The sequence below is a fragment of the Passer domesticus genome, chromosome 1, assembly GCF_036417665.1.
Source record: "Passer domesticus isolate bPasDom1 chromosome 1, bPasDom1.hap1, whole genome shotgun sequence".
Lineage (NCBI taxonomy): Eukaryota > Metazoa > Chordata > Aves > Passeriformes > Passeridae > Passer > Passer domesticus.
This window is the reverse complement of record NC_087474.1, coordinates 108,877,818-108,901,106: the sequence shown is the minus strand read 5'-3', so window position 1 is coordinate 108,901,106 and position 23,289 is coordinate 108,877,818. Positions and strand designations below refer to the sequence as shown.

General features: G+C 42.6%; 1 protein-coding gene across 1 annotated transcript; it reads left to right on the top strand.

The window, feature by feature from the left end:
* The first annotated feature begins 12,523 nt into the window (after positions 1–12,523).
* CIDEA (cell death inducing DFFA like effector a) lies at positions 12,524–22,234 on the top strand. The gene is made up of 5 exons (XM_064433276.1): positions 12,524–12,677; positions 16,130–16,286; positions 16,462–16,608; positions 18,804–18,985; positions 22,060–22,234. Exons 1-5 carry the CDS (start codon positions 12,640–12,642, stop codon positions 22,190–22,192), a joined length of 657 nt encoding a protein of 218 aa, XP_064289346.1. The 5' UTR covers positions 12,524–12,639; the 3' UTR covers positions 22,193–22,234.
* The last annotated feature ends 1,055 nt before the right edge of the window (positions 22,235–23,289 follow it).

The window sequence follows — 23,289 nt, the reverse complement described above, 5'->3', positions numbered from 1 at the left end:
TTCATAAAACATCTCCCCAACACTAAGGAGTGCAACAAATCATTCACCAGCAGTGGAAGGAGGAATTTCCATTTTCTTTTAATCCATCCACCAGACATGACAATAGCACTATAGGATGCTGTATTTAATATGCATGCTGTGTTCACATAGCAGAAGAACTAATTCTATTCCAAAGAGGAATAACTGTTGGCACTAACTCTGGATTTCCATGGGATTTGCTCCTGAAGTTTTAATTTCAAAATGCATTACAACGGTGGGTTTGCACTTCTGTCCTTTTCATCCCATTATATTTGTACAATGAATTTTAGAGTAAAATGGACATATGTGTGACCTTTCTCATCGCAGAACAGGAAGGTGCATGTTTCACAACATGAAGAAGCTGAATTCTGTATCTCAGTATAGTGAATGTTACTATTTCAATGACAAAAGAAAATCATGTGCAATTTCCCTTGTGTACAGCTGTGGAGTCCATGCATATCAACAAAGGTGCCACAGTGCAGCCTGGTAACAAGGCAGCCAGAGAGACCCACTTCATACAGGTGCTGTGGGAACTGGTCAATGATCAGAAGGCTCTTTAATAGCAGTCACTTCTATGCAATTACTGAAATCCATTATATCATACTGAATACTTCAGTACATACCCTTATAAACAACATTTATATATTTAACATCCTCTGCACCCTTTTATGCACACTGCGACTTCATGCTGCCTACTGCACTATGCTTCTTCAGTCAGCTACTGACTTTTAGTTTTACTAAAAGCTAGGTTTTTTTAGTGGATGCTTAGGGTTTTTATAATATAGCCATTAAACTACTGTTTTCAAATTCACTGAAACAAAAGAATTCAAAATGGAGGTCTGAGTCTTCCTGCCAACATTTACCAGGATAAATTGAATAAATTGGTGGAGTTGCACCTGTTTTCAGGAGAAATAAAATAGCCAACATTTTCTCATGCAGGCAGAATTTTCTATCTGGTCATGGGGAGGGAAGGACTCCTTTAATTCAGCAATGTCTGGTTTACAACATGGAAGATTAATCAGCTCCAAACAGGAGCGTTTTCCTCCTCCAAGCACTTACTATCAAAATCAGTGCTAATGGATATGTGACAATACAATTTGGAAAAAAATACTATTCATAGAGTCTTATATTTCAATATTAATTTAATGCTGGAACAATGCTATTTTATTTATATATACATATAAATGCATATGATAGATAAAAATTGAGTCTGGAATAAGTTTTTTATACAAATTATTAATACAAGGTTCACAAAAATTGTCTTAAAATTTCTCAGTGTTCGTGTCTCCATCCACCTGTCACAATCAAATTCAAAGTGTTAATCTGTGGAAAGAAAACTATTTATTCAGAGATGTTTCCTAAGATAAAAAATTTTGCAGACACATTCTTTGCACAGAAAAGATTATGTTAGGTATTAAAGAGGTCAGTAGGGAAGGGATAATCTTTATCACATTAAGCTGGAAACCTCTTAAAGTGTGAAAGGTCTGTGTCCTTCAGCAGTGCTTTTCTTTTAGCCAAAACTATGCAGTGGTGGTGTTTGAATTTTAAGATATTTGAGAAAGTGAAAATGTATATGAAAGTGCAGTCTTGCTGTATGAGTGATGCAGCAGGACTTGGAAATACTGTGACATTAGTGTCACCATCAGGTGACACACAGCCAGGATTTCTGGAGACACCAAGTGATTCTAAAGCCTTACTTCAGGTGGTCAGCATGCCTCAGGGTCACACTTAACATTTGTGACAGCAAATATTTTAAGAACTCTTTTAATGTAAAATACAGTCATTATTATACACACGTGTAGAAATTTAGAGATGTAATGTTGGTTTGTCCCTGCTTTGCACCTGGTGTTTACTATTTGTCAAGTGGAGAAGACATGCAAAGTTAACAGAATATGAATACTTTACATTCACTTTTCAAACACAGAAATAAATATACAAGGGCTCACCAGTTTCCAAAGTTTAGGAGAAAGGCACTGGAGATTTTTTTTCAGATGCACTCTATCCCTGCACTATTTAATCTATACATAAAAGAGCAGTGGGAGGAAGAATTAGTCTTACAAGATGCAAGTTGACTTCAAAAGAGATTAAGGCTACTTAATTACACCAGGATATCCCCCACTGATTTCTAAGTCTGTAGTAAATCTGAATCTAAGTGTACATCTGGAAATAGACAGTAAAACATAAAAGTCATTATAAATCATGTAGACCTCCTAATAATTAATATAAAAATTTCTTATCTAAGATATCCTTCTGTAATTATTATATTGGAAGCTAAGAATAATTACTTTTAAATGTTTTATACAAGTAAGGGAAAGATGGATTTTACAACTAATAACCTACTCTAAATCAAGAAATCAAAGACCTTATTAACTTATTATCTAAGCATGTGCAATTTCAAAGAATGCTCTCCACCCACTGATATCAGCTGAATTTAAGCTCATCTCCATCATACAGAGATTTTGTCATGGAAGCATAATTGAAAAATGCAAAAATATCCATGTTGCATTCTTGTTTATTTTTTGCAACATTATGCTTTGTTCTTTGGTAACTAGCATTTCATCCTGTATTCTGTACAAGTTAAAGAGTTTCTTGTTATTTTTTAATGAATGCTACAAATCAGTGATCACAGAAATCATTAGACCAGTGTGCATGTTAGAAACATTGTCAAGTGAAGCTTTCATTTTTAGAAAAAAAACCCACGCATTAGAAATATTACCATAGTGAGAAAGAAAAGAAAGAAAGAAAGAAAGAAAGAAAGAAAGAAAGAAAGAAAGAAAGAGAAAGAAAGAAAGAAAGAAAGAAAGAAAGAAAGAAAGAAAGAAAGAAAGAAAGAAAGAAAGAAAGAAAGAAAGAAAGAAAGAAAGAAAGAAAGAAAGAAAGAAAGAAAGAAAGAAAGAAAGAAAGAAAGAAAGAAAGAAAGAAAGAAAGAATCTGTGTGGTTCTATGTGTAATATCTTTCACGTTGGACACACCTCTCAGTCTAAACAAGTTCTGTGAGCACATGAGCTCAAATGAAGCTATTTCTGCTGTGAGTCTGCCCGTTCCTGAAGAGACTGAGAAGGAGTAAATCCACTCAGGAGGCAGAGTAGTCAAACTTCACACCCAAAAAGGATGCTCAGATGATATAAACACAAGATGACTCATGCTAGCCATAGAAGAGTAGAACATCATTAAAACCTGCAAATTTTGCACAGTTCCTCCCTTCTCCCCACTGACACAAGTGCAAAACCCAAAGTTTCATTATGAATTCATAATGAATTTGAATTCCACTTCCCCTTTGTTCCTGTAAATCAGGCAGTTTATCTTATTAGCCAGCCTCACAAATTCAAATACCCTCCCAGGGATTTAGCTGGCCACATCCAAGGCAAAGGTGATTTGATCTGTTTTGAAGAAAGGTCTGGAAAAAGCTACAATGAGGCTTCTCCCTGTGGGAGCTGCTTGAAAGCTGAAGCTCTCCCTCTCAAACCAGACACTACAGGACCATGGAACCTGATGGGGAGAACCTGCAAGTGCAGTGGGAACTGACTGATGTCAGTCTGCTGCCACTTTTGATTGTCTTTGAAATGTTGTGATCTGGGGATGTTCTTAAGCACTGGGAAAAGGCAAATGTCACTCCTGTCTTCAAGGAGGACAAGAAGGGCCCTGGGAACAACAGGCCAGCCAACCTCACCTCAGTCCTTGGGAAGATGAGAGTAAATACTGCTGGAAACCATTTCAAAGCACATTAAGGACAAGGAGGTGGCTGGGAATAGTCAGCATGGATTTATGAAAGGAAAATCATACCTGACTGATCCAATGGCCTTTTGTGGTGTGATTGCCCCAACCCACATGTGGGACTTCACAGAGAAATAGAAATAATTCATTGCCAAGCAGAATGTCACAGAACGGGATAGGTAAGACTGAAAGGTCAGGACTTAATTTTGAAAAAGGTGGTAATTTCTTTCTGACTCTCATGAAAACATTGAAACATCTCCAACATAAGTGCTGTAAGTACATTTAATCTATCCTAAGCTATGGAAAGGGCCAGTACTATTGAATTGTGGCTAACATATTGTTCCTTTTTTGCTCCTTCCTTACATACTGAAATCTCTCCACAGCCTACTCATCCAGTGCAAGCCAGTTTTCTTTCTCAAAACCTTACCCAGATTCACCATTCTCATAAAAGCTCTTAAATATACTTTCACACAAGGTCCCCTCACCTGTTTATGACAGTGCACTTGCTCCCCACCATTAAAAGAAGAAGGCAACTGAAATACTGGGGAAGAACATTCCTCTTGTTTAAATCACGTGATATTGTTTATCTAAGAAAATATCATTTCAAATAAGGATATCTTTTTACATATTCATGAAGCTGCTGCTGTAGCATTTTCAGACACTATCTGATCTGCAACCCTGCCAGAGAGCCACTGTGACAATCCTCGGCCTGATACTATGAGGCAATGAGGAGCCAGTCCTTCCCCCACTGAATGAAATGGGAAGATTCCCACTTACTGCAATCAAATAGGTAAGATCCAATGTTCCAGTACTTCCATTCAGTGACATCCTACCTTGAAAATAGGAACTTTAAAAAGAAAAGAAAACAAAAATCCAAACCCTCAAACAGAAATGAAATGCTTGATGCCATACCTGAAAACCTGCATATCTAGCAAAGCTGACATGGTTTTTGTTGAAAAGACCACATTTCCTCTAGCAGCAGACTGTTCTCATTGACACAGCTTCCTTCAAGCAAGAGTTTATCACTGATTAACTTTCCTCTGACCACTGTCTTTCCTACTGACAAATTATAGGCCTTTATCATCTTCCTGTTGGCTTGAAAAAATAAAATATTTTGTTTTAAATAGTTTCAGTTCTGTGCATCTATCAAGAACAAGAGCTCACTCTTAACACAGAGCCACCTGCTGACAACCAAGTATATTCACACATGAAGTTTGAATTATCTCTGTTTCCGGGAAAACAACATTTCTTGGCACTTTTTTTTTTCTTTTTATCTGTATCAAAGGGCTTTGAGGGATAGAAGTTAAAAAGCAGGTCATTAAAAACAAACATAACTATGCAGAAGCCCTGTTGAATTTTTAAACATTTGTAAATTTGAGATTTTAAAGTGATGTTTATTTCTGCTTGGAGCTGTATGAAGAAATGAGAGAGGTGCACACACAAGACAATTCTGTCTCTGTTTATTTCTTTCTCAGAGCTGTATGGAAGAAGTCTGCCAAAACCTGATGCAATTATTGATCCAGCAGCATTTGATCCCTTTCTGTTCCAGTCATCCTGAAATGTCTCGGGTGGCTGCATCAGGCTCTCTTGTCATCCCTCAGCACCTTGCAGCTCAGGGGCTGTGCAGCTGTAGCTTGCCCTAAATCAACTCCTTCCCATACACAAAAAAAACCCCAAAACAAAACAAAAACAAAAACAAACAAACAAAACAAAACAAAAAATTTTCCTGGAGACTGACTCAGCCAGCCTGGCTTGCCAACAGAGGGCAGCTCTAGGTTGGGATGGGTTTCTGTTCCCAAGTACCCGGATCCACTCATCTGGGATACCTCCTGGATGCACACTCCTGCACTGGAGCTCCCCCATCCATCCAGCCAGCCGGCCAGAGAGAGAGACAGGCTGCCCCTGCCCCTCTGGCATTGCTGATGTGCTGCAATATGGAAGCACAAGAGGAGCACTTCAAAGCCTTGCCCTACATCTCTCCTCGAGCTCTGGGAGAGGAGTGCATTTCTGATGGTGCATCTCTTTGGTGCAGGCTTGTCAAGCAACACGCGGTCACTGCACACTTAATGCTTCTGCTCTTGTGAGAGAATGTGTGTCAGGAGGGAAAGACTAAATCTGAGACAGACAGGATGCATTATAAGGGTTCATGGGTCTACATGTACCCACTGTAAGGAGCAAAATGCACATTTGGCACTGACAGGGAGAGCCAGCATCACAGAAAGGCATGTGCCATGCAGAAAAGCCAATTAGATAGCAATATAGTCAATGTCTGGCAACAAAGTGCTTCAGTTATATTTGTGGAAATAACATGAAATACAACCAGTCTCTACAAGGTTGTGCCAGGGACAGCAGCGAGTTTCAGAACAAAATGTTAGATTGGCCTGATAAGTGTTTCTAAAAGGAGAAACAAATAGGCAATGTCTGGCAGACCTTAGCAGAAGGGACAAAGTCTTCACAAGACACCTGCAGCCAAGAGCCTTCAGAATCCACTCTGAGCACATCCAAGCTGCCAGGTCTGTGGTCAGCCCAAACATAGCTTGCTCCAGGGAGCTCTTCCAGGGGATGCAGCTCAGAAGGCAGACAGAGCACATATTTCATCTGTATCCCTCACCTCTACACTTTCCCTAAAAATTGAACTTAACTGGCATAAAACTCAGAGTTGAAACAGGCTGAACTTTTACCTTGGATATGCTAATGGCAGCATATTGTGCATATAAAACCACAGCCTGATCTCTCCCCCAGTAGTTTCCAAGAGTGACTACATCAGCATTACTTTCTTCTTTTTTTATAAACAAACAAACAAAAAAAATCCAAAACATTCAAAAATTATGATTAGGTCAAAGTTTAGCTGAGAAAACTGTTGAGACAGAGGCCTTGGCTGAGTGCCCACCAAAATCAATAGGAGTCTTTCTATTTACTTAATGGGCTTTGGCTGAGCTCTGAGTGAAGGGGGGTGGGAAGGTGGTAGAATCTGTGCTGATTACCCACTAACAAAGACGTGTTTGATATAATCTGCTGCCATCTGTCTTTGTTTTGCTAAACCACTCAGCTGGACCTAAACAGAAAACCCATCAGCTGAATAAAGAATTAATTATTGAAAGCATGATCCCTTTGCATTTCTCACCTTCTGCAAGATTTATCCCCACTGACCATGTGGGAGATTTCCCTGCATGATTACAGCAAACCACCGTGGCACTGAGCCTACGGCTGTCACATACATGTGTGTGTCAGGCAAGCTATAAAAATAAGTAGATTTCTTCAATCTCAAAGAGCTGCTGTAAGGTTCCTGTTGTACCTGTTAGGAGAAATGGTTCAAGAGTGACCACGAGATAAGGCTGGCAGCCCTGTCACCTCCTCAGCGTGTTCCAAAGTGATGAACAGCTTAATTTCTCAGGAGTCATCCCAACTTACTATTGATGCTCTAGCTTCACCATAAGGGAAAGGGTGAAGGTGTTGTGACCCACACGAATTGGGTTTGCTGGGCAGATCATCCCATGGCCAGAATCAAACCCAGCAGAGTCACATCTGTGTGGGATGGGGCTGGCTGAGGGTGTGAGGTGACAAGGACTTTGGAGCTGAGGTGGCCAGGGGCAGGAAGCTGCAGTGGCAGAGTGAGACCATTCATGTCTGGGAGCTACTGGCCTCACAGCACACACCCATTCTCCTCCTGCAGCCTGACCCAACTCAGGGCACTGCCAACACCTGCTAGAGGCTGAGGGCTGACTGGATGTTTTACAGGGGCAGGCACAGAGGCAGGCCAGCTCTTGTCAGAAAGCCTTTAGCTCCTAAGTCAGGCTTAGACACCAAATTAGGTCTGACAGGAGCTTGACTTCAGGCTTGCAGCTTCCCAAGAGTGTTTTTGCCTAGAGAGCAAAGTACCTGAGCAGAATCTAAAGTCATAGCAATATTTTTCTTAGTCTGTTGCAATCTGTGATCCTTTAAAATTTCCTAGTGGAGCTGCTTTGGAAATTTCACATGGACATAGATTACTGTGTAGCATCTACGAATCTAGTTCCTGGTTTTGCATGCTTTAAAAACAAATGTTCAAGCTCACAGGTGAACCCATAATAGGCAGAAACACATGGATTCAAATGCAGTGGGACCCTCAGGAGTCACCCATTAACCTGTCTGACTATTATTGCCTTAGTCTTTGTTTTGGACAAAACCAAAGTACAATAATTGTTATTTTTAAAATTTGAAAGAATGCCATGTAAGAGGTAAATATGCTCTTTGTCCAAGAAGATTTTTAAAATCTAGTTTTTTGATTAATTAGTGCAGCTACCAAAGAAGCATGAGCTCACAGATCAATCTGAGCCCCAGTAATTCTGGAGTCTGAAGCTCTTCAAGCCCTGCTATAGAAACCATAACATGGCTGTGCAGCTATGGGACAATTCCACAGCTGACAGCCTCTCATTTTGTGATGAAAGCCTCATAAAAGAAAACTTCGATGCTTGTAAAATAAAAATTCTTATTTCTTCTTGAATATTTTTTTCTTCATGTGGGAAGTATCACTAAGCAATAAGAAATTGTAAAGATATTAGAAATGAATGAACAAAAAAGTGATTTAGTTTTATACATCTTTGGAGTTCTGACTTTTGAAATATAAAATAAAATATTTGAGATTATTCATGGCATGATCAGAATAAACAAATAATAAGTTTTCAGTTCATTATCTTCAAAGACCTCCTGGTCAATATTTCTGTTTTTCATTACTGCTGTCACACTGATGCCCTCCATAAGTCAGCTTTCAGCTAAATGCTTCCCACAAATATGTGCAGTTCATTCACATGTGCATCATTGCAAAGGGGGTAAAAGAGGGCAAAGCCTGACATTGGGATTTTAATACCCCTTCTAGCTATAATGCCTCTAAATTTAAATTTCTGTGTCAAAGTATTTCACACCCCTTAGACATTCTTGACAGCACAACTTTCCCTAAGCATTCCTAAGTTGTGCCCACCCATCAACACCCTCTTGATCTTACTGTTAAATCATTGAACACCAAAAAGTACAAAATAAAACAAAATACCCACCCATGAAATCTCAGAATAAAGAACAGGGGGTTTTTTCTGGCCTGGATAATTCACTGCAGTGAAAGGTTAATTTTTAGTTCAAACAGAGCTTTCAACATTGGGATCTTTGCTGGCCACAGAAATATTTCCAGCACATTTTAGAGGATTTTAATCAGTACCAAAAAAAAGTTCCGATCTTCTTCTACATAGCCATGCAGAGCATCAAGATCACCTTTAGGAGGAGCCTCATCCCCTCTGTACAGCTAACAAAAACTCTCCTGGCTCCTGCAAAGCTGGTAGAACTTTACCTCACAAAATATGGTTTCACTAGCAAAGATTCTGAAAAAGATGGAAAACAACAGAAAGCAACTTCATGAAATCTATTCTGTAATCTTTTCTCAAAATAATCTGCGGTATATTAACCTCTTGTGATGGATGCTTGTCTAATTTCCTCTTTAAAACTTTACAGCATGGTGCAGTATTGTTTAGCACAAATATTAAGAATGAACAAGCAAATCTTTAACATAAACAGCCTGACAGAAATACAAAAGAACCAGAGGCAGTGGAGATAGAAATCTGCTGAATAGTAAAAGCAGTTTAGAAACAAATATTGTTATTTTGAGGGCACAGTGAAGAATAGAAAGTTTGTTCTCTATGGAAAGGAGAAGAAACAAATTTGCTTAGGGGTGATCACAAGAGTGCTTCTAAGAGAAATCAGGATCAGACTTAACTGAAAGCAGGAAAGGGCAGAAAGCTGAATAGAAGGCCAGTTTTTACAAATTTAAGCCAATCCTTCTAATCTTGCTACCTTTGTAAGTGTGTCTGCTCACTTCTTTCACTCCCCTCTTGGGCCTAGGAAGGTGAGGTAGCACCTCATTAATTTGCATCATTAATACACTTCATTCTGCATTAATCTCCTTCATATTATTTGTCAGATCCCTGAGAAACAGAAGGAATGTCCAAATTGATCCTTAGTGTCTGGACTTGTCCTTTGTGTTATTTGAGCACTGGCCCAAGAAATATCATTGTCTAATTGACTTTACATCTTCAGTCAGCAATTGAGCCCAGCACTTACCAGTCACCTCAGAGATTAAAAGTTTCTTAATGGACAACCTAATTCTCCTTTCCTACAGGTTAATCCCCTGTAGGCACAAAGAAATCATTATTCCATTCCTCCTCAGAGACTTCTCTAAAATAATAGAGATCCATATATTGGTATCTCCACCCAATCTTCCCAATTCCCAAACTACATAGCCCATATGCCATTTTTTCCTCCATGTCAGATCATTCCCACTTTCCTCTGAGTTTGTTCCAATCTGACATCATTTTCTCAAAGGGCAATAAGGAAAACCTGGCCTAATACTGCAAGCTCATCAATGTGAAGTTGCACACAAAACTATTTCAAGTGCCTCCTCCTCCCTGTTAAACATGCCAGATGCAAACCTTTTCCAAAGCAATATGACCCCTGTGAGGAGTTACTTAACCAAACTTGTTTAACTTGAACTGCAGTGGAAAAGCAACACCTGTGGAGGCTGTCACTGCACTCAGCAAGGGGACACTAAGAGAGTAATTTAGCAAGAGGGATTAGCATCCTTATTTAACTCCACCTCTAGTATTCACTCCCTTCAGTATCAGCCATGTACTTTGTCCCCTGCATGATTAATATTTTTAGTGATGTAACTGAAGCAGATGTTAATTTCTCTGGCCTCCTCACTTCAGCCTGCAGTTTGTTGTCTCTCCCTGCAAAAGACTGGAAAGAGTCTACCTCTTACAGCTACAGTCTTTATACTGGGTGTTGTCTTGTCACATCAGTTTTTAATGACATCTCATTTGATTGCCCTGGCCTGCCAGTTCTGGCACCTGCTCCTGGTTTGTATTCTTCCTGAGTAGGTTTTGTGCAAATCTCATCTGTGTCCTGTCTTGCTACTGTTCAAAGACGCTTCTTTCTCAGGAGCCCAGCTCCTAGGTCAGTGATTTTACCTATCTGATAGTTTTACTGCTGCTTGCAGTAAAGGGAAAAAGGGGGAAAAAAGGAGTAAGGAGTACTTGTGCAGCCTGTAAAACTACAGGCAATACCCTTCTCTCCTTTTCAGATGAGGACAGTCTTTAAAAGGACATGTTTTTCCTGTTACTCTTGTACATCTATGTTTGCATTAGTTAGGCATCTGTGTTTGCATTGGTTACAACAACTAATGCAAATTGAAGCACCACTGCTGCTGGAGGAGCTTGCAAAGCACACAGCCCCTGCCTCAGAGCTGTGGCAAGCCTTGCAGGTCCCCTGGGGGGCTGCTGAGCAGTGATTGTGTTGGTTGGACCTCTCTGCAGAGAGCTTTGGGGACAGCCAAGTGGCCAGAGAAAAACCGAGCTTCTGCAAGACCAAAACTTCCATCTCCTCCAGACAGTTGCATCCCAGTATGTTCAGAAAATCTCTAAAGTTACTGCACTTTCCATAAGATTTCTATGGGTACCCTCCCTTCCTTTCCACAGACAGAGGAGACAGACCATCTGACAAAACACCTTCTTCCTGTTCTCCCTCCACAGCAGGAAAAGCTGCAGCATACACACAAGTTTTTGACAGTGGACATGCTGTTGTCAAGAACTCCTTAAAAATATCAGCTGTGCCTCACAATCCACCACAAGATACAGACCCAGGTGAAAACTGGATGTTTGGAGTCCAGTGCTCAAGAACTATTTACTGTCCCTCACTTCCTGCTTTCTGTGACATGCTGTCAGGGACTAATTGCAGAAGAGCAAAAAAACTAAATGCCATAGGAAACAGGGGGGAAAGGGGTTAACAAATGATCCCTACAACACCTGCAAGACCTAAGCAGCTTGAGGAGGAAGAGATAAAAGTCTGCTCTTAGCTTCCCAGGGGCAAGTTTCTTGGTCTAGAGTGTGCTCTGAGGAAAGAGGCTGTTTGTTTCATCAGGCTGGAGAGGAGATGCCATCCAAGAAAGCAATTTGCCCTGGACCAAAAAATTGAATTTTTAATAGCTGGTAGAGGCCCCAAATGCTGTGGACTGAAGAATACATCTAGCAGGTGTCAGACTGCCTGCTAAAGAAACCTGGACTCTAAGAGGTATCTTGAGTGGTCCTTTCTACCCTAAATAGGAAAAGCTATTCAGGCAACAAAGTAATTGATTATTCCTGACCCTGGGGGTAACCCGAGTGCTGGTGGTAGGGGCTTCTGGAGTCAGCAGTGGCAAGGTTTCCTGGCTCAGATGCTGGCCCCAGGTCAGGCTGTTGCCCGAGGCAGGCTGTGATGCTCCTGGCTCTATTTTTTCTGTACAATAATTGCTGGACAGCTGTAGGCAACAGAGCCTGGTTTCAGAGCCCAAAAGGGCTGTGAGGTGCTTGTGTCCATGTGGACAGGAAACGCTGCCTTTGCTCCTGTGTAGTAAACAGAAGCCACTGCTCCCCTGCCCGCAGGAGTGACAGTAAATACCTCCACTACTGTACACATTAAGCCTCTAAGCTTATTCACAGGCCCTAAAATCAGAAGCTGAGACACTTAATCTGTTGATTTGCTCCAATGCCGGGCGGCCGCTAATGAGATCGGCTTCCCGGGTTGCACGAGCTGTAAGAGCTAAGGCGCAGCGCGCATCCCCACACACACACACCAAAACCTTCCCCGCTCCTCTCCCAGCTAAACCCCGAGGCCTCCTGAAGGAATAGCCCCTCCTGAAGGAACATCCCTTCCCAAAGCGCGCTGCCTGGCACCTGTCGCTGCATCCCTGCGCAGGGGCTGTCCCGGCCGTGCTCCCTGTCCCGGGCACGGCTCCCGGCGCCGCCGGGGGGAAGGCGGGCGGGCAGGGAGGGGCCGGGGCCGGAGGAGGAGCTCTGCCCGCCCGCTGCTCTTAAGCGCCGTGACCGGCGCTGCCCCGCGCTCGGCCGGGCCATGGAGGTGGCGCGGGATTGCGTGGGATCGCTGCTGCGGTGAGTGCGGGCCCGCTCCCGCCCCTTCTCCATGCCCTTCTCCTTCTCCGTGCCGGGGATGCCGAGGCTGAGCAGCCCTCGGGGGGGCTGGAGGGGGATTGACCCCGATGTGCGCTGCCTGGGGAAGCAGGTCAGGAGGTGTCGCGGCCCTGCGAGCCGGCTGAACCCCAAATCTCTTCGCTGATTTCAGACCTTTTTCTATTCTGTTTTTTTGGTTTGTTTTGTTTTCTGTTGTTTTGCCTGGCTGTTACTGCTGCTGTCCTTTGCCAGTGAACCCTAACCTAAAGATCAGTCCGTGCCCTGTCCTGGAGCGTGTTGTGCAACGCTGGCTTTTCTGAGTGAGGCTGAGGACCATTGCACCACGTTCTTAGACAAACATATGGGGCATATTGCAAACAAAGATAAAGAGTGAAATGTGTCTACAGGGCTCAAGGCAGGCTTTTAATCCGTGTGTCCTCGTAAAGAATTAATTCATCTCTCCCACCAGATTTGCCACTAGAGTGAATGCTTGTGGCAGCATTTGTGAAGCCCTCTCTGGTACATTGTAGTTATCCAAAACAAACTGGATAAGATGCTAGAGTTTGAAGGTATTTGATGTTTCAATTATGAAATATTTTTGTCTTTTCCACAGATGTGGAATTCCTTCTTCCTTTAGAGAAGAGCCAGGACTCGATCCTTTTGGCTTTAAAGATTAATAAAGCAACAGTGTATTTGTCTGTATTTAACATGTCACTCAACTTTCTAGTAAAAGCAACTGCACCTTAGCTCATTTCCACCACTTGCTTCATGACTTAGCTTGATCAGCTTTATAATAGGAAATTATTTTTGGTAGCTCCAGTCTAATAGAGGAATTCCCTGTATCAGAAATTGGTTTGTCTATGTTTTGAGGACAGCTACAACAAGACTGGATCATTCTAAGAGCTGTGAATGTAAGCTTTTCATCATCCTGCCTTTTGTCTCCTCATCAGCTGAAACCTCAGCCTGCCCTGGAGCCCAGACTCACTTCTTTATAGCCAGACTTAGTTTAAAGATGATATTGACAGGTTTTATCAATAGGTAGGTGAAATTTCACCGCTGTTAAATAACTTCTGAAGTTCTGTCCTGTTCAATGACTGTCTGGTGGCAATAATGTAATCCCTGGTTTATTAATCTGTTCGTTTTTATTGCTCTGACTTTAAATAGAGCTAGGCAGCAGTGTGGGGATGCTGATCCTGACTCCTTGAGAAACTTCTGCTCAGAGCCTCGAAGTGCAGCTTGTAGAGCTGGCTGGGGTAAACTCTGTTAGCTCAAGTCCTGCCCATGGGCTGTGTCCCTAACATTTCTCATTCTTTGTCAGTGTGTGTGTTTTGGCTGTTACCCCTTTGTCTTTTGTGAATGACAGCTTGGCTCAAGTAGTGGGAAAGAAAACTTTTCTATGGGACTGATATTGACTTTCCTCACCCCAAAAAAATTTGAGTACTCACATGTATATCACTTACTATTCTACATGCAAGTTTTCAAATTTGTGAGAGGCAATGAGGTGTAATCAGCCGTGAAAGCTCTTGAAACGCCATCAGGGTGCCCTGTGATGTCACCAGCCCCAGAGTAGGTGAGCAGGCTTCCTTCCTGAGGGAGAGACTCAGTGATTCAGAATGTGAGCTGCCCACGACCAGTGGGGTGACTGGGGGCCCATTACCTGAGTCAGCAGAGAGATTGGCAAACAGGACCTGCCCTAGCAGCCTTCCCTCCTGTGAGGCTCCAATGCCCTTGTCAGTGCTACTGGCTCCATGTCCTCCTCCCTGGCCCTCTCCCTTTTCCAGGAGGATCAGTGCTTTTTAGCTCTTTAGTATGAAACAGTGCTTGTTTCCTGAAAGCCAAGCTGGCTGCTTACCCTCTCCAGCTTTGTCACAGGAAGGACAGAAGTTTCCATCAGCCATGTGTGTAAATGCCAAATGGTGAAAGCCACTGTATAGCCAGGACTATATAGCAACAAAGGGCATGAGCTGCAACAAAACTGCTGAATGTTCTCCTCCTTGAAAAGAATTAAAGCTGCAATAATGCCAGGGAGTTTTTGCAGAAGGCGTAAACTTATTGTTTAGAGGAAAGGTGATAGTCCAGAAGAGTGGTTCAGAATTGGATCGGTAAACAAATTATTTGCTGAAATCTGAATCTGGTCAGGCAGAAAAATGACATTCTGTGCATTCCAAAACTGTGCTTATAGACCGGGTAAGAGTTGTGGAAAAGATATTTATTCTGCACGGTTGGTGTGTATTTGCATCAAAGGTGTGACTGGGACATCATAAGTTGGGTAACTTTTACCATCCCATTGTTGTTCTGGGAAGTCCTGTATTCACTCTCTGGCTGCAGATAAAAGCAGCTCACTCTACTCTCAGTGAAAGTCTGAGAAAAGGTTTTCCTACATAGACTTGACTTTTTACACCTATGTGGGAGAACAAAATTGGGATGCATCCCTTTCCCACCCCTGAGCAATTCAGCATGAATGAGCCAAAGGTATATATAGAGGGTAAAGTCCAGGAGTGTGGGAGGCAAAATACTGCCTCCTTTTAAAAGACTTAGAAATCAATCCTTCCCAGGTGTGGGGCAGAATGCCATTTCTGGCAAGCTGAGTATTGACTTAGCCATTATCATTTGGCACAAAAAAATGTCACTGGGCATAGATGAGAGCAGATCTGTACATTGGTGTGGGAGTAGGCTGTTACTGGTGTTATGTGCTTGGTTTACCAAAGGTAAATATGCAATTGCCCAGAAAAATCTAAAGTCTCTTTCTAAGAGGCACTCTGTTGGCAGTGCCTCACTGGCAGCCTGCTCCAGCACTATGTATTTATGTACTTGGATATTAACTTTGATTGCATTTAACTCCTTCTTATACGAGCTTCTAAATTTGTGCTTTGCAAAACCAGATGGAGTTTTATAGGCTGCAGATATAATTTACAAACAAATGCCTTGACTCTTCCAAGTCAAGTGTAGCTGTATCACAAAGCTCTGCTTGAATTCTGCCAATGGGTGTTGTCAATATGGGTAATATGTTCAGTCTTCCTGAAACAAACTCTTAACACACAAGCGTGCTTTCAACGAATTATATATCTCACTGAGTGTTTATCTTGTAAATGGAGGGAATGAGCTAAGTAACTGAATGCAATAAGAGCTACTGCCTTTTAAATTCAGTTTTACAACCCATCAGCTTCACTGTGATTGTGACCTTGACGTCAGCCGAGCTAGATGTGTCTGCTTGAAATTGTATTAATTTTAGAAGTCTTTCCAAATGTCATGGGCAAGGGAGAGTTCACATATCTGTACAGCAGTGCAGTATTTAGTTTTGAAATTTAGCTCCAAGAGTCTTAGTGTGATCTGTGAATTACTTGTATAATGTGATTATGTCAACAATCTTCCTCCTTCTTGCAGTACTTGACATGACTGTTTTTCTAACTCTGTTGAATTTTTATTCGTCTTAGGTCTTTCATATCCATGGGAGCATCTGTAGGAGCAGTAACAAAACAGACCCTGTTCCCTCCTCTCATGCCTGCAGGGCGCCCTTTCCGTGTGTCCAATGCCTCCCGAAGCAGCCGCAAGGGAATTGTTGCAAGCAGCCTGCAAGAGCTCCTCAGCAAGGTACAGCAAACAGTCCCACTCTGACTGAAGCTCACAGGGAAATAGAGTATCCCAGAAGGACAGCCCACAGACTCTTGTTCTAAAAAAAAACATCACTAGGGAAGTATTTCAGATAAGCAAGTCTCAATATGAAATGATGAACTCTTTAGAATGCTAAAATCTGTTTTTTTTTCAGACTTTGGATGCCTTTGTTATAACTGCTGGAATAGTTACTCTGGTTTTGGAGGAAGATGGCACAGTTGTGGACACAGAAGAGTTCTTCAAGTCCCTGGATGATAATACACACTTCATGGTTCTAGAAAATGGACAGAAATGGACACCAGTAAGTGTTGACTGCTTCTCTCGTAAGCGTTGACTGCTTCTCTCTCATTTGAGTAGAAATGGATGGAGGAATGTTTGTGGTTGCTAAAACTGTTGGAAAGAGGGGAGAAGAGGAAGAAAAATTCCTCTGAAGAGCCACAGTGCAAACTCCTTGTTGAGACTTCCTGGATGAAAAATCAAGTTCATATTTCTTATTGTCCCTTGTTTGTACATAGATCTGTTGGCAAAATCCACCAGGAATTGAAGTAAAACATTACAAATGAAAAGACTTACAGGGAAAATAACCTGCTTTTGGAGAAGCTCAGAAATACTTCTTCTTGAGCCTTTTTGTAACATAAAGAAAATTAGGACTTTGACTCCGTGAAGTTAAAAAAATACAGTGTCTTTCAAGATTAGATTTAGACTGTAAAAATGCTCAAACAAAGTAATATAAAACAAGTTCTGCCATCTGAAGGCAGTAATAGTTAATGACAGTTAGAAAATGCCTTGTTTGATTTTGCAAATAGCCAGAAGTTGGCATCAGAACCTAATGTTAGTCTGCATGCTTCAAGATATTTAAGATCTCTTAAAACTGGCTTGCTTTAGCCTTATAATCATATGAATTCAGTATTCAATTTTTCCTTTTATGGGGAAATAGTAATCTGGACATTAATATCATAGAGTCAAACTCGTAACTGGTTTTCCATGAGATGGTTGTTGCTGTAAAGCTGGCATCAGAATTTTTTCTACCAGCTGCAGAGCTGGCTGTGGAGCTGTAAGCAGGGACACACCATTTTTGTGCCTGCACACATAAAGCTCAGTCATGTGGCCCTGCTTTCCCAGTCTCCTGTTGCAGTGTGGGCAGCCTGTATTTTTTCCCCCAAATACCTCCCTGGTTTTCCAAGCTCTGCACCTGGGGCACGAGCTCCAAGGGCAGAAAAGGAGTTGCAGCCAAGGTGTGACTCCACCTTGCTCCTTTCCCCTGTCTCCTGTCTGGCATTGCAGCAGCATAAGCTTGAAGGCAGCCCCACTTCAGAATGTGCTGAGTGACAACAGAGGGATTGTCACAGCTTCACCAATCACCTGGAGTGTAGCACCAGCCCTGTCCTGCTTTATCCAAATATTCTGGCTGCTGATGGGGAAGGGTGTGGGTGATGCTTCCAAGCACACCAACTGCTGGTACATGCACGAAGCTGTTGTTGATAGGGGACCCTGTAGCTGGAGCTTGGAGGTTATCAAAGCAAAACAGGCATAAAATTGCTGGCTGGTGATGTACTGCTGTGTTTAACTTTGTCTGACTTATCATGACACTGTCTGAGGGCTGGGGTGTCAAGTACCAAAAGGCCCAGTCTTACACGACTTTATTGCTTCATTTAGCCTGCAGAAAACAGCCGGGCAGCTGCCAGCTCGTTAACCTTGAGCGGAATGTGCTGAGCACAGGATCCCGTGTATCCACTAGATGTCTCTGTGAATATGGGTTCTCTTTGCTGTTTTCTTTTGGTTTTCCTTTCTTGAAGCACACACCCTGAAGCAGACAAGGGCTGCTTTCAATAAAGGAGGGTGCATTTAAGGTGGAAGATGAATTTTTCTACGCTCCCTCTCCTTTGCTTTTCCTCCTAAAATCTCCTTATTAAACCCTTGGCCTAATCAGCAGTGGTTCCCTCCCTGTGTTTCTTTCTAGTAGGAACAAAGATGTTGTGAGCCATGTTTTGAAATGAGTCCCTGACTTTTCACAGATGTCATCTTTGACTCTGTCTCCAAGAGTGCTCATCAGTATTGTGTTCCTGACTAAGCAGAAGGACCTGATGTCATCCTGGTTATTTGGTGGCCTAACCTCGCTGCCTCAGAGAGGAGCCAGAATGTACCAGGATAAATAAATGGCAGGAACACTGTCTGGTGGCATTACCTGTGCCTTCAGTGTACTCTGAAGAAGCTCTATTATGGAAAATAAATATTCAGGAGGTGCTCTGTCACTCTAGAATTTTAGTGTGTGTTTGGAAAACTTCAGAAGCCTGTTCAGGACTTGGAAAAACAATACATGGTCTACAGACCTCCTTTTCTGTGTGCTAATGCTTTTCATTCTAGTTTAGAATTGACCAAAAGCTAGTTCCAAGACTGGAGTAAGCAAAGCTGCTTCTGAACAGCTCCACTGTTAACAATTGTCTTGCTGTAGTTTTCTGTGTCATGGTACAAACTGTCTCTCTCTTTTTAAATCAGACAAAAAATGGAGTTGTTGCTGTGAGAAAAAAGAAGAAAATGGGAGTCGCTAACATCACATTTGATCTGTACAAACTGAACCCTAAGGATTTTATTGGCTGCTTAAACATCAAGGCAACCTTCTATGAGATCTACTCTATCTCATATGACATCAAATGCATGGGAGCAAAAAGTGTATTGCGGTGAGTGTTTCCACTACTGGGCAGGTGCTAATGTAAAAACCTGTGTTTGCTATCGGTTCTGTGAAGCAGGTATGTTTATAAAATCAGGGTTTTTGTTATTTATTACTGGTCAATATGCTGACTCTTTGTAAGGTGCATAGCTGACTGGTAAAAAACTTCCTATGGTTTTTATGATGGAATCTTAAGTTTCCGCCGAGGCAAAACTCTAATCAGCTTGTACTTACTGAAGGGGTGTGAGTAGGGTTTCTTTGTTCTGCTGAGAGAATTTCCTCACATTTCCTTGACTTGTTTGTCGGAAGAATGCAGGAGGCTGGGAAAAGAAGCTCTTTGAAGAGGAGACTTCAAGGGGATGAAATGAAAGGAATTTGAGATCTAATATCAGGGGTCTTAAAGTTTGCTCAGAGCCAGCAGTTCCTGCTTGCCAGATTCACCACTAGAGCTACATGGAGGCAAAGGAAAATGGAAGAGAGATGACACTCTGCTCTCCTCATGTGGATTTGTCATCTGTAGCAAGACTCTGTGGTGTCGCTCTTCTTAAGGCAGCTGGTGTGGTCCCTAGGCCAGCTAAGGGAGCCTGTCAAGGACCACTGTCTCCTGCAGGACTGATCTGCTGTGGGCTGTGAGTTTGGTAGAACTGGCTGTTGGGAAAAGCTGTCATTCAGGGACAAAAGAATACCTGCCCAATTCACTTTTTCAGCAACGGGTTGAAAGTTGGTTCCTTGTCAAGATCAGCTGTGCTCTGCCCTGGCCAAGGAGACTCCTGTGCTCAGACCCCTTCCCAGCGGCGCTGGGAAGTTTCTCTACCTGACTTTTAGAATTCTGGTTGAGACACAGTGGTGGTGCTGCATTTTATTACTTGAGGACCAGATCTGACAGATAGATGTATACATCATCAGTGAAGTTTTGCCTTGTCCTGAGTGACACGTGGCCTTTAGATGAAGCAGTCTTGAAGCAGTCCTGCCTCTCCTGATGCAGGTACGCTGATTAGCAGTGTAATGCTGATCTTCCCTGTCCCTCAGTACCATTGACCTCTCCCACTCTACTTGGGTGGTCAGTAATTTTTCAGGCTACAGCTGGTGTGGCTGGAGGCAAGGCTCCTCTCTGGTCAGGATGAAGTGATTATGTAGCTACATGCTACACCCACCTGTAACACAGACTTCATTAGCGTTGCTTCAAAGCAGAGTTTTGCCCTTGGACAGCTGCATTCCTCCAGTTCTTGTGTTTGTCAAACTCTCTCGAGCCAAAACAAACTCTGATCTCTGACTGCCTGCTATGGAACTGAGTATCAGCAGTGGAACTTGTGCTGCTGAGGGGAGTTGGAAGTGACAATTCTGCCTTCCTGCCAAGGCAGGGCAGCTGGTGAGAAGGGAGCGGCGCTGGCAAACAGCTGAAGTAGCTGTGGAGTTCTTCTGGAAGCTCTGTTATGTTGCAGAGTTGAGCTGTAAGGGAAGTGTCACAAGCAGGGTGGGATGGCAGTCTGCTAGCAAAGGACAGGGTGACAGAAGACATAACCTTGGGTACCCTTGAGCACAACAGTGACATGGCCTGTCTCAGCTTGCTGTCGAAGTCAGAGACAGAGGATGTCAGGATCCTGCTGCAGCCCCTCTGCTAATGAGTTCCAGACCGCTAACTCCGATGCCCTCTGCCCGAGCCCCCATGCTGAGCGGAGGGAAAGCGCTGAAAAATGCCGCAGCTGTTGGAGATGGGAGGGGCTGGAAGCCTGCCAGCTCTGATTAGTGCATTTCCCCTCGTGGTGTTTCCCTGTCGTGTCCGACTGAGGGATCAAATGTCGGGTTCAACAAATAGCTTGCTCTGTGGCTGAAGTGGCAACTGCTGCTGTGTGCGAGCGACACGCTGCAGCTGCTGCAAAGCCGGCACCAGGTGCAGCTTCCTTTGCAACTGCGAAGCTCCTTGGCCTGTCCCGCGTCCTGGAGGAAGAACAGGCTGCAGTGGCACGTGTGGGAAGCGTGAATAAGGGTTCAGTGTTCTGTAAGGGCTTCACAGGATCTAAGCAAGGGGTGCTCTGCTCTGTTGAGGCGTTGGATTTCAACTGCAAACCTTTCATGACAGTGGGGTTAAAAATGAATTTGTAGGAAGATTTTTCCTTCTCTGCTTAAGCTCAAAGGACAAGTGAATAGAAGCAGAGGGTTCACAGCTGCATGTTTTCTTAGACAAGAATTCAGAAAATCTCCTTTGTTTTTTCTTTTTTTTTTTTTTTTTCAGAAGGGAGACTGATCTGGTTTCTGTATCTTCAGAAATTGATCCCATTCCAGTTTTCAGGACTGCTTTCCAATGCCTCAGCATACTTGAGTGCCCTCCTAACTTCTGGGGGATGAGACTCAAATGTAGCTCTCAGTACTTGTGTCCCTGTTGTTTCCTGCAGAATGGAAGATGCAGTTACGACTAAGTTGAATAAATGACTATTCAATTATGACTATCTCTTCCCCTGTGAAGATCCACAGTTTACATTGTCAACCTCTGATGCTTGCCTGATGTTATCTTATGGATTTGTACTGATTCTTACACAGCACTATATACTTGAATGCTGATTTAATCAAATTTGTAGAAAATAAAGTAGTTGTAAACTGAGAATTCTTAAAGCTTGCAGCTTGGCCAGCAGTAACTTTCCTGCTTTGCCTGTTTTGCTGTTGAGTACCCACTGTAATGTGATTGTTCAGCTTCAGATCTAATCAGGTTTGATCTGTGGCTTGAAGACACATACAGGGTTGTATTAGTGAATGATGAAGGTGAGACATGAGGTGAGTTTATGCTGCAGGAATGCTGCTCCCAGGCAAGGTTGTTTTCTGTCCTACTGTGATGGTTTGAGTGATGGCTTTGCAGAAAGCCTGTAAGCATCTAGCAGGATGTCAGTCTGCTTTGTTGAATGTGATTTCTGGTCCTGCCAACATATCAATTAGTTTTCTGTCCATCAAGGTGCAAAAATGACCATCTGCTCAGAAGTGAGAAGGAATAAGAGGGGTTTTTTAATATATCGACTTATAACATTGTGGGTGGAAAGGGATAATGTAATCTTGCTGATGATTTTTTTCTTACGCAAATTACTTTTCTTCCAGGAAAGTGCTTCAGCTAATATCCCATGCAGCACAAATAACTGGACAGTTTCTGCTCTATACTGGAACGTACATGTTGCAGGTGATGGGTGAATATGATGAGGAAGACATGTGCACGAGGTCCAGGCGGGAGTAGTGGCCACAGCTGTGCTTCTGATCTCCAGTCCTTTTGCTCACAGACATTCTCTTGCCCAGTTCTGATTGTGACAATGTTATAGTACGGGGATGTGCACTAATGTGAACTAACATTTTTCCTGTTTGGGAGCACTTGTAGGCCTTAGTCATGAAGTGTTGGATGTTCACAACATCTTAAGGCTCTTAACACCATAAAAAGATGGGCGCCTAATGTCTGAGAATCTGGCAAAAGGAGAGACAGGGCAGGCTTTTGCCCCAGAAATTCAAAATAAAGAATAAGTATACTTGGAAACTTTAATGCTTTGTAACCAATGGAATATTTTTTGCACCAATCAAGACACTGGCTTTTTTGTGTGGTTTTTTTTGTTTGTTTGTTTTGGTGTTTTGTTATTGTTGTTTGTTTGTTTTTCATGGCTATCTACCTGCATTCTGAACAGACTGGGCTGTAAGGTGAGGGCATGGGGACTGTGGGGATTGTTTGTTTATTTGTTAGTTTTAATCCTTAACAGTGCTGGCTGGCATTAGCGTGAAGCTGACATTGAGGTGAAGTGCACCTATTTACTCCTGCTGACAATGGAACTACATAGTGCACCTTCAGTCCTACTGCAGTGACAGACTCTTCCCACAAAGTCTAATTGGAGGTTGTGCAACCACTAAGCAAAGGTTAAGACTTAGCCTTACTTCCTTTGAAACAAATAAAACATAGTTGTTTATATATTTTTTTCAAATCTTCAGGATGCTCAGGTTATTACAGCTCACACAGTGGAAGAACCTGATACATTTTCTCAATGAATCTGATGCCCAGTTCTGCCTGAGCATTGAATAATCTGCTGTGGTTTCATTAATATGGCCTATAAGCAACCTGCTGAAGCTTTTTTCAGGGGTTAAACCACCACTTCTGAAGTTTTTACTGTTACAAGATGACACTAGGTGTCAAGTTGGGCTTGAGGTACATGTGGGAGATGCTGGATGTCTTGTTGCCCTTGGGTTCAGGGGAGAGCAGTAGGACTCTGTCTAGTCTTGCATGGCATACATGTATGCTCTAAAGTGAGTATTTGTGGTATTATGATCTCCCAAGACAAGCTCTATTAGAGGGCA